This window comes from Montipora capricornis, chromosome 3 (assembly GCF_036669925.1).
Source record: "Montipora capricornis isolate CH-2021 chromosome 3, ASM3666992v2, whole genome shotgun sequence".
NCBI classification, from domain to species: Eukaryota; Metazoa; Cnidaria; class Anthozoa; order Scleractinia; family Acroporidae; genus Montipora; species Montipora capricornis.
The window spans coordinates 20918352-20929325 of NC_090885.1; the positions used below are offsets into that span (position 1 = coordinate 20918352).

Genomic DNA, 10974 nt, shown 5'->3' on the forward strand with positions numbered 1-10974 from the left:
AATAAGTTTTTTTGAAAGGTGTTTCTAATTTCTTTTTTTGGCCTACAGAATTTTTTTTAAATTTGAAAGACAAACGGTTTTTAAATTAATCTAAGCTAACATGCAAAACATGAAAAAAATTAACCGTCCGGAAGCAGAGATATAAACGAGTAAAGTTGAAAAATCAGGAAAAATGAGGGGGTTAAAAGATCGGCATTTACGCATGCGTCACTCGCTCATTCGAGTGCAAGCGCGAGTGAAGCTACAGGCCAACACAAACGGATTTATAAAGTGAACAACAATAAAAGCAAGGTGACACACGCTAACACCAACCCGGTGTGGCCAACACATCACGCATGTGCGCATGCGTGATGTGTTGGCCACACCGGGGAACACACCGGGTTGGTGTTAGCGTGTGTCACCTTGCTTTTATTGTTGTTTATAAAGTGACCATTAAATTTTGTGTGTACAATTTTCGTAGTTTTCGTGAATAGGAGATATCTATTTATATTCTATATGTATAGGAATCAGAAGAAAGGTGAGCGAAATTAGCGGTATTTGTTTATTTCTGGTGAACCATTTTGAATCATGAGCTGACGCGAGCAGCTTTTAGAATTGCGTGTGTGGCTTACGCGCGCGCGCCCAGCTGAAAACCCTTCTCGAGCCCGAGTCTTGGGGCGGTCGTAATTTCATGATACGCTATCACGAATATATGCAAATTAGAGTCACACGTTACATGTATTCTTTAACTGTCATGTATGCCAATATATACTATCCACCGTAGGCACACTTTCTACAGTAGGAACAGCTATCTACACTGTGTACAGTAGGAACAGTTATCGACACTGTCTACAATGGGAACAGCTATCTACACTGTCTACAATGGGAACAACTGTTCCTACTGTAGACAGTGTAGATAACTGTTCCCATTCTATAGCTGTTTCTATGTAGACAGTTCAGTTTAGTGTACATGAGGAGTAGTTGACTCTGTCTTTTAACTCATTTGCATATATTCGTGATAGCGTATCATGAAATTACGACCCTTGGGGCTGAGCACGACATTTCCCTCCGGGACATTATGATGGGTCTTTTATGAAGTATCCGTAAACCATCTTTACAAAAACTGCCATTTTGTCCGGCTCATTTTCCTTTTTTTATTCGCCATCTCAACCAGATTTAGTTTTCTTTACGTTAGAAAATATGGCACGGCAAATACCTCTAACATGTAGCGGACACACGAGGCCGGTGGTACATTTATCATTCTCGGATATTACGCCTTATGGCTACTTCCTTATCAGTGCATGCAAAGGTAAGCTTTAAATTTAGGCAAGTTTTTATTGCACGGCTTTTGAATCTTACCCCTCCTTGAAGTTAGGGGAACTTTTTATACTTTAGGATAGGACTTTGTTCGCGAAATGCCAGCATAAAAGTGAGTGTAATGATTATATTTAATGGCAGGAAGAGAAAACATCTGTGAAGCCGTTGTTGATCATTCCGTGACAGCATGGTAGAATGAATGTCATCTTCCAGTCATTTGTCAAGGCTGCTGCCTAAGAAAATTTTAAAGGGGCCCTCAGAGCTAAACAGTGAGAACTTAGGAGCCCAACATATGAAGTGAAAGGTGTTGCTGTGAAAAATTAAGGAGCCCAGAGCTATTCTTTGGGAGCCCCAGGCTACCGGGCTCCTGTTAGGCAACAGCCTTGTTTGTGCTCTGTAATTTTCCGATTTTGGCTAATAAATTATCAGCTATTAGAAACTATAACACAAATGCACAACCTTAACAACTGTGAGGGACAAGAATTCTTGTAACCCTGTGTCGTTACATTTTCTATTCGCACCCCACATTAGACTGGCTGAGATCTTAACCCTTTTTGTTGGCCTCCTCAGAAGAAATAAATATAACTGTGTTGTTTAGGCATTTATAGCAAAGGGCCCACAAAGTAGCTTACAGTATGTGACAAAAATATAAGGATTTGTATGGGAATCCCAATAAAAAGCTTAAGAAGATAATTATATGAAAAAAATCTCAATTGAAAAGCCCAACCTTATTGCCATTGTGGATTATAGCTTCCTTCCTTTGTGGTTATTTTCCCGATCCAACGCAATTTGAGCCATTTTTCAATTTCTGGGTTGTCAACGGTTATAACAAAATCCCAAGGCCGGAGACTAAATTCTCAGGAGCCACCTATTTGAGTCAAATATTCCTGGGTAAAATGTTCCTACGGCCACAATTTCACATCAGAATCAATTGACAAAGATTGAACCTTCATCTTAACCCACCGTCAATGCTATAGCAGTCCTGTGAGCAACGTCATGTGGGGAATATTGCAACGAAACAGCTTTCGAAGCAGGTGCTTTATCACCAAAGTGGCTACGGCTTCTACCGTTGATAACAAACTGAGCCGTACCAGGGTGGCAGACCGTAGTTTGTCAAATTTCTTTATTCCCTGGGGTCTCTCAACGTGAGTGCATTGACTCAAGCTTTCAAGGAATTAACATGCAAATACATATCAACTTTGTTCTCGTAGCAGTGCTGGAAATAATTTTTCTTTATTCACAGGACATATGTCCTTTCAAATCTTCATTTTGGTCGGACATTAATTTTGACAAATTGGACCGGACATAATTTATTTACTGACAACACCTTGAAGAAGATAACTCAAGATGTGCTGGTGAGATGTTCGGTCATCGTGTCCGATCATAATGTGAATTTGGCCGGACATTTCCAAAATTTGGTCGGACAATGTCCGATGACCAACTGTTATTTCCAGCACTGCGTAGGATATTGTGCTTCAAATATTTTTTTGTACAAAGTCCTATTAACTAAGTGGCATGAATGCGCAAAAGTTTGTTTGCTATGGCTTTCATTCTCCCATCTTTCAATGCTTTCCGGCTTCGTGAAATCAATGTGTTTTTAAAGTTTGTCATCATGAAAGAGGCGTGACTGTGATTGGACGACATGACTGAAACAACGCAGTCATGTAGGGAGACCCAGGGAAATAAAAAACTTTGTCGCTGACGAACTACGGTCTGCCACCCTGGTATGGCTCAGTTTGTTATCGACGGTCGAAGCTGTGGCCACTTTGGTGATAAGGCACCTCCTTCAAAAGCTGTTTTGTTACAATTCACCACCTGACGTTGCTCACAGGACTGCTATTGCATTGATGATAGGTTGAGATGAAAGTTCATCTTTGTCAATTGATTCTGATTTGGAATTGTGGCCGTGGGAACATTTTATCCAGAAATATTTGACTCAAATTGGTGGCTCCTGAGAATTTAGTCTCCTGCCTTGGGATTTTATTATAACCGTTGACAACCCAGAAATTGAAAAATGGCTCAAATTGCATTGGATCTGGAAAATAACCACAGAGGAAGGAAGCTATCCACAATGGCAATAAGGTTAGGCTTTTTAATTGAGATTTTTTTCTTATAATTATCTTTTTAAGCTTTTTAACCATTTTAAGATGAATAGCTTGATTGTACATTTGTATTTATATTGATTTACATTGTACCTTTATTATGAATGGTCATGAAATCTTTTTGTTTTAGATGGCAAACCTATGTTGCGACAAGGTGATACCGGTGACTGGATTGGTACTTTTGAGGGACACAAAGGGGCTGTTTGGAGTGCTACTCTAACTAAAGACGCCACAAAGGCTGCTACTGGGGCTGCTGACTTTTCAGCGTATGTGTAGAATTCTTGCTTATTTCTCAAGTAGATCCTTTAATTTTCCTTACATTGAGGTTTTCCTTTTATTTTGTAGGAAAGTATGGGATGCCCTTACTGGTGATGAAGTGCTGGCTTTACCACATAAACATATTGTTAAGATTGTCGACTTTTCACCGGTAAGAAGTTTATTTTACTTCTTAAGTTACTCCATTCCATGAAAATGTTACTTTACATGTATGTATTTTTTTTTTGTTTTTATGTTCAAGAGGTTGCAAGGGAGGACTGGGAAAGGGAATTGACAACAATTCTTGTGCACTTTGTCTATGTTTTATAATATTATTTTTACGAGAAATAACAGCTGAGTTGTTAAATGACTTGCTCCAAGTGGCCTAAAATGAGTAAAAAGCAAAAAAGAGTTCGCAGAAAATAACAAAGTGGCTTTTTTAAATGGTGTTTTGGGGTTTTAAGTGTTCTCAATTCACCCTGTCATGCAACTGTGCTAGATATTGATGCAGTAATGCACCCATGCACTAGTTGCTTGGCAACAGATGAGAGGTCAACTGAAAAATCAGAGTCAAACCTACTATACAACCTTTGTACTAACAACAGTTAGACTGCGAGCAGTCTGTCTTTTGCCCGAAAATCTTCCGAGAGGATGTGATGTCCAAGGGGCAAAGCCGCAAGCCGCGAGTAGCATGGGCGTAGGGAGACGAGTACTACTCACGGCTGGCGGCTTCACTCCTTGCATATCACGTTCTCTCGGCAGATTTTGGAGCAAAAGAGAGACTGCTCACAGTCTAGACAACAGTCAGATGCTCTACCCATTGAGCGACAAGAACTCCGTCGGAGCTCCTGTAGGTTGTTTATGACAGTTGTTTATCCAGGTCCTGAATCGACAAAGTGCTCCGCTTGTCTGCAGGCTCTAGAATGACTTTTGTCATGCCTCAAATTTCACAATGCACCTGCTGATCAATGTTAACAGTGTAAAGCACTAATAAATAAATGTAATTTTCAATCAGGTAACAAGTTTTAATTATTCAATTCTTTGTTAGGATGGGAAACAACTCCTGACAGCTAGTAATGAAAAACTGATGCGATTATTTAATCTTGAAGATGAAAGTGCAGGTAAAAATTAATGTCCATGCTTAAGGAATTAAGAAAACGTTTTTTCACAATTTTATAGGTACAATTATTTACAGGACCCAGTGGTTTCAACAAGTACCGACAACCAATGAAAAGCGTAGGCGACATGTAGAGATTCAAGTTTACTGTAGCTACCTTTTTCCCTAAAGTGAAAAAAATTAAAGGCCCATTTTTTCAAACCCAAAATTAAAATTCATTTTGACAATGACAACAGTCTGTTTCTCTACTCAAACCAGCTGCCAAGTTAACATTTTATTTTATTGTATTTTATTTTATTATTGCTATTTTCTCATAGCTATTATTCCTTTTTATTGGTGTATCAGTTTGCAGTATTTTTTTGTAGGTTACACAGTATTTTTTATTTTTTTTATTAATGGTCAGTAGCTACTGGTTCTAACAACACAGTACAGATACATATTAAACGTTTTCATACAGATATACATGTATTAGCTAGAAATGTAAGGTCTTTGGTTTGCAGTATGTTGGCTCTACCACTAACCAAGTTTAGATGGAGGTTCAATAACCACAAGAGCCGACTAAGGTGTCTGCTGCCAATAACTCTGCCATCTTGTCAATATGATGTTTAACGCTGTTGGTCCTAACAGCTTACTCCTGAGCAACACATAATACCTTTAAAGGTCTGATTATTACAGATCAGATAATGCCGATTCCCTACTGTGGCATGTTTATATTCCGATGTTTTGTTTCCGATCATTCATCAGTTTTGTTCAAGCTGAATCATAATAGGCCTCCTCCCATGAAAATCACCATAAATCGTCGTGCTACACTGTATGTGAACATTGATTTTGCGGCCTTTAATGATGATATAAGGTCATCTCTCCTTTTTAATGACATCTTCAATGATTTGTCCACTCTGGTCACACGCTATGATCAAGTTCTCCACTTGTTACTTGTTAATGCTCATGCCCCTTCCCGTCAAAGGACTATTACTCTTCATCCAAAAGCTCTGTGGTATACTTCAGAGATTGCCTCCCAAAAGAGATTATGTAGGAGATTGGAGCATCTGTGGCACCGTACAAAGTCTCAAACACATTGAAAAGAGTATCAGAAACAACGTTGCCTGGTTAATGATCTCTTATATGCTTCTAAACAAGCATACTATTGTGAGAAGATTAAGGACAATTCGTGTAATCAGAAATTTTCCTTTTCAACCATCAACAAGACTAGACTAAGTACAGTTGCTTCAGATGAACACTGGTCGCTTATATCCTAGCAGCACCGATGATAATGCCTTGGCAAATGGCTTTTTGGGAGGTGCGGTGGCCTCATGATTAGAGTGCTTGACTCCAGATTGAGTGGTCCGGGTTCGGGTCCTGGCTAGGGACATTGTGTTGTGTTCTTGGGAAAGACACTTTACTCTCGTGGTGCCTCTCTCCACTCATAATGGGTACCGGCGAAATGCTGGCCAGGGGTAACCCTGCGATGGACTAGCATCCCATCCAGGGGGGAGTAGAAATACTCCCAGTCGCTTCATGCTAATGAAACCGGAGATAAGTGCCGGCCTGATGATGGGCCTTCTGGCTCGTAATCAGAGACTTTACTTTTAAATGCCTTTGCTAATTTCTTTTCTGAGAAGATTTTAAAAAATATGTACTTAATCCATTCTGGATGCCAAGTCTAATCTTACATCTGTCACGTGCACAGCTTGTCTCTCTTCCTTCAGCCAAGGGGATTGTAGTGTTGTTCTTAAACTGCTAACTGGGTTAATAAAAAAATCCTGATCCTTGTCCAGATCCTATGCCTGCGTGTGTCTTAAAGGAATGCATCAAGACTTTATTGCCTATCTTTACCACAATAATTATTTTTTCGCTGTCACATGGAGTTATGCCAGATTCTCTAAAGACTGCTACAATGTATGTTACCTTTATTAAAAAAGAAGAATGCTGATCATGATATTCTCTAATTTTCATCTTATATCAAACTTAAAGCTTATCTCTAAGCTCATCGAGAAAGTTGTAGCCTCACAGTTAGCTGATTATCTTTCTTCTAATAGCCTACATGTATGTGTCCTTCCAGTCTGCTTGTAAAAGGTACCATGATAGTTCTGAGACTGCTCTACTCCTTGTGCATAATGACATTATGTGATCTATTGACAATGGTGAAAGTGTCATACTAGTTTTACTCGATCTGTCCAGTCCCCGTGGTACTGTGAGCCACGAATTCCTTTGATCTCGTTTGTCAACATGCCATGGACTCTGTCGATCAGTTCTTATTATCGGTAGTTTACCTCTTATTAATGACCAATCGAACTCAGTTTGTGGATATCAATGCCTCTTTCTCAATGAAACATCATCTCAAAGTTGGTGTGCCTCAAGGCTCGGTGTTAGGCCTGGTACTTTACCTGTTATACACTTCTTCTGTTGTGGTTAATCTTTGGCGTCATAATCTTAATTAACTTTCACTTTTATGCTGACAATTGACATCTTTTTATCGTTTAAGAATGCTGATTTTTTTATTCTAAACTGAAGCTCAAGGCCTGTATTAACGTTATTTGCCAGTGGACTTACATTGATGATGATGATATCATTACAGTAACTGCACCTTTATTATGATTTATAATATTATTAACAGTTAGACCCGTAGCCAGCAAGGGCCACTGGTCAATAGCCCATGAGGCGAAGCCAAATGGGCTACATGTATTTACCCATGGCCCTTGAGGATGAAGGGTCTAATTGTTTTTCATTAGTATCACCCAACTAGTCGGACAGAAAAGGCAATAATAATTATAAAGTTAGCAAATGAAAGGTGAAGAAATATTTATTTGGGAATAAAACGAAAGAAAGCATAACGCTTTTTGCTACATGAGGACTATTACTAATAGTCCTCCAGTGGCATAGCCAGTTAAAATGCAGGATTTGCATCAGTCCACTACTTAGGTGATACTAATTATTATTATTATTATTATTGTTATTATTATTATTATTATTATTATTATTATTATTATTATTACAATTACAATTGTTAATCATCATTATTATAGGAAGTCAAGGGTTGCTGGTTTGGGACTGATTGTATTGACGAGCTGTTCCTTCTTCTAGGGGTCCCCCTCCCCTCCTATCCCTCCAAATTTGGAAATCTTGAAGCTGAATTGCAAAACCTTTTTGTCGGCTGCTGGTGGTTACTGAAACCCTGAATTTTGTGTTAATTTTGTTTAGAGCCAGATTTGTTAAAGGGTTATACAGTTAACATAAGGGCTGCCTTGTGGAGTCAAGATAGCAAGTTTGTTTTTAGTGGAGGAGAAGACAAAGCAATGAGGTACGGTGTACATGTGATGTTCATATAATTATTATTCTCTTCAAATGACTCGCAACTAGACCCCCAAACTGAAAAAAACTGTCAGATGATTTTTTTTGCCTCAAATGTGAAGGAACCACATTGTTATTTCTTAGAAAAAGAGGTTTTTTTTACTTCCCAACTGGTCCTTTGTTGTGGTTTAACTTTCCTCCTGGTTCAAATTGTTTTCAAAACCACTTCTGATCAGTTTTGATCTTTCTTTGTCTAATATTCATTATAATCATAGTCTACGAGCTGTCTCTTATTTTTCTTAGAGATCTATAGGGGAGTACTTGCGAATCCTGTGTTATGTGACTCGCGAGCTGCCTGTGGCATTTTTTTTATTTATTATGATTTTTGCTCCCATGTGTGGCTCTGAAAAAACAAGGATGTCTACTCACAGTGTATCATTATCATAATAATTATGAATTAAAGAAAATCAAAATTGAACCAGTTTGAAAATTTTTATTATTAGTTAATTCTTTGCTTCTTAGCTTAAGAGGGCTACAGGCAGATTTTACTCTAACACAAGATGATTTTAGAAAAATTATTACTCATTAACGGTGAACCCTTCAGGGACTGAAAGAGTTGATAATAACATTTATTTATTAGCCTTTGCTTGTTAGTTGAAGTTGGATAATAATAAAAGCTCTGTTCCAAGCAAAGTGAAATAAAATAATAATTAACGTCACTCTTCCTTGGTATCAACATAATTACCTTTTAACGCATAACGCAAGATACAATAGAACGAGACAACAGACGTATATTGGCGTTTTTTGAGGGGAACACTGCCTTACGACTGGTTAGCCTATGCGACTTCTGGATTGCGTGATATAGAGCAACCTCAGTTATCTCCCTAGCACTATGAGCTGAGTGGTAGATGACACATGCTGGATCGGACAAGAGGATTGGTTAGTGAGCAATGTACAAAGGCAAACAAGCCAACAAGCTTGGGGAAGTCGCTGCGCAGACTTAACCGCACCTTGTAGGAGTGACCCAATTTTAATGAAGGCAAAGCGATATACCCAACCCATCTCCAAAGGGAGGGGAAAATTTTTTAACAAATTGCAAACAGCTAGTTGATTTACTATAGAAGACAAACTTCCTTGAAGTGAACCTTGGATGGCAAACTGAGGCTTTTACATGTATAGCTAGACTCTGTCTATTAAAGCAGCCAGTTGTACAGGTTCTACTAACTATAATGTAGCAGGTGGGCATTACACATGCTCTTTAACAGTTATGAATGAGGCCTTAACAGATTTGGCCAATGCAGGTGTACGTGATAATCTGAGATCTAGGAACAAAGTCTTTATGTCCTCATTTTATTTACAACAAGACCATTGATTTTGACCTTGAATGACTGACTACTTGAACCGGAAGTGTCAGGTTTCAAATGATTTTTTTCGGGTGCCGAAGTCGCTAATAGCTATAACACAGGTGTTTGGGTGCGGTGGAAGAGTTTAAATAAAGGAAGAGATGTAGCATTTGTGAGCGATTGGCTAACAAAGAAGGTCTTCAAAAGGTCTTTATTAAAGGCGGCAGGAGCCGACAAAGATTGTTCTTTAGAAGGGTATGACAGACAAATCCGACGATAGGGTAGGGCATTTGAACACCATTTTGGCCTGAGGGGGCAGGAATTTGAACAATCCAATCTTCAAAAGTTCAAATACCCGTGCATTTGGAAACAGTTTATTTGTTAAGAGATACAATTATAAAAAAATTTAATGATCACTATGTTGTAGAAAGTACATGCATAATTTAATTTAAATACACTATAATAGGGGATACATAAAGTACCTACACCTTATTGACATTGAAAATGGCTGATCATGTGTACTGTGAGCTCGTCTGGTACATGTAGAATCCTTAACTCTGCTAAATCAACTTTTATCCTGGTATTGAAGGCACAGGGATCCCAAATGTCAAGAATAGTAAGCTGCTCACTGACCAGTGCTTGCGGCAATTACATGCATGTGATGTTTCTGTTAATTTTGTTTGAAGGCTTTGGGACACGAGAACAATGAGTGAAGTAAAGAAGGTTGATTTACCCAACAGTGCGTCCAGTATGGTACTATCAAAAGATGGTACTGTACTTGTTGTCACATATGCTAAAACAATCTCATTCTGGGATACAGAAAGGTACGTAACTCATTATTGTTCTTTAGGAATGGAAATAAAATAGCGGTACATGACTGTATTGAATGGTTACATTTTGTATCCTGAAGTCCCCATGCAACATGGATGCGGCATGACTATCCTGAGGGTGGGGGGTAGGGGGTGAAGGGTACTATAATAGTTGAAAAAACCCAAACCTTTACAAATATTCTAACCATAGGCCTCAACACTATACTTTAGATAAGGTTAGCACTTTTGTAAAGGTTTGGGTTGTTCTGTTACCCTTCACAACTGTTGAACTGTTGCGGATGGTAAACTGAGTTAAACTAGACCGTCAATGCCTTGTTGATAAATCAATTTTGATGTGCAAGATTGTAATAAACCGTATTCATTAATGGTGGCCAATAAATTATTCCTTTGGCTAGTGCAAGCTAGCTATTTATGACCGTGCATTGCAGGACTTTGCTCTAGCAGCACCCTGTGGCCCCTGGCGACCTTCGGCGACAAGGAAATGTTAAATTTGCAATAAAATTAGGTACCAGTATATCTCTTAGAGCACAGCCTTGTATTAGAAATTGAAGGAACAGTTCTGGAATTTGATGACGCGGAATTTCGTAAAATTGATTCATGACAAGTTTTTTATGAACAAGGTTGAATTAAATTCAGGGCTACATGTAAGATTTTTGGTTGACGATCAGTGTTAATTTCTTTGTTCGTGGAGTAAAACAATCTGACTATCATACTTGCATTTTTGGCCAGAAAAATTTCAATAT

The 10974-nt window shown here is 38.6% G+C and overlaps 1 protein-coding gene across 1 annotated transcript in view; it reads left to right on the plus strand.

Annotated features, from left to right (window-relative positions):
- The first annotated feature begins 1060 nt into the window (after positions 1 to 1060).
- LOC138040892 (serine-threonine kinase receptor-associated protein-like) overlaps positions 1061 to 10974 on the plus strand; it is an 11822-nt gene continuing 1908 nt past the window's right edge. The window contains exons 1-6 of the mRNA XM_068886601.1: positions 1061 to 1288; positions 3529 to 3664; positions 3744 to 3825; positions 4702 to 4774; positions 7969 to 8068; positions 10088 to 10225. Coding sequence (XP_068742702.1) covers positions 1180 to 1288; positions 3529 to 3664; positions 3744 to 3825; positions 4702 to 4774; positions 7969 to 8068; positions 10088 to 10225 — 638 coding nt within the window. The 5' untranslated portion in view covers positions 1061 to 1179. The remainder of the gene's footprint in view (positions 1289 to 3528; positions 3665 to 3743; positions 3826 to 4701; positions 4775 to 7968; positions 8069 to 10087; positions 10226 to 10974) is intronic.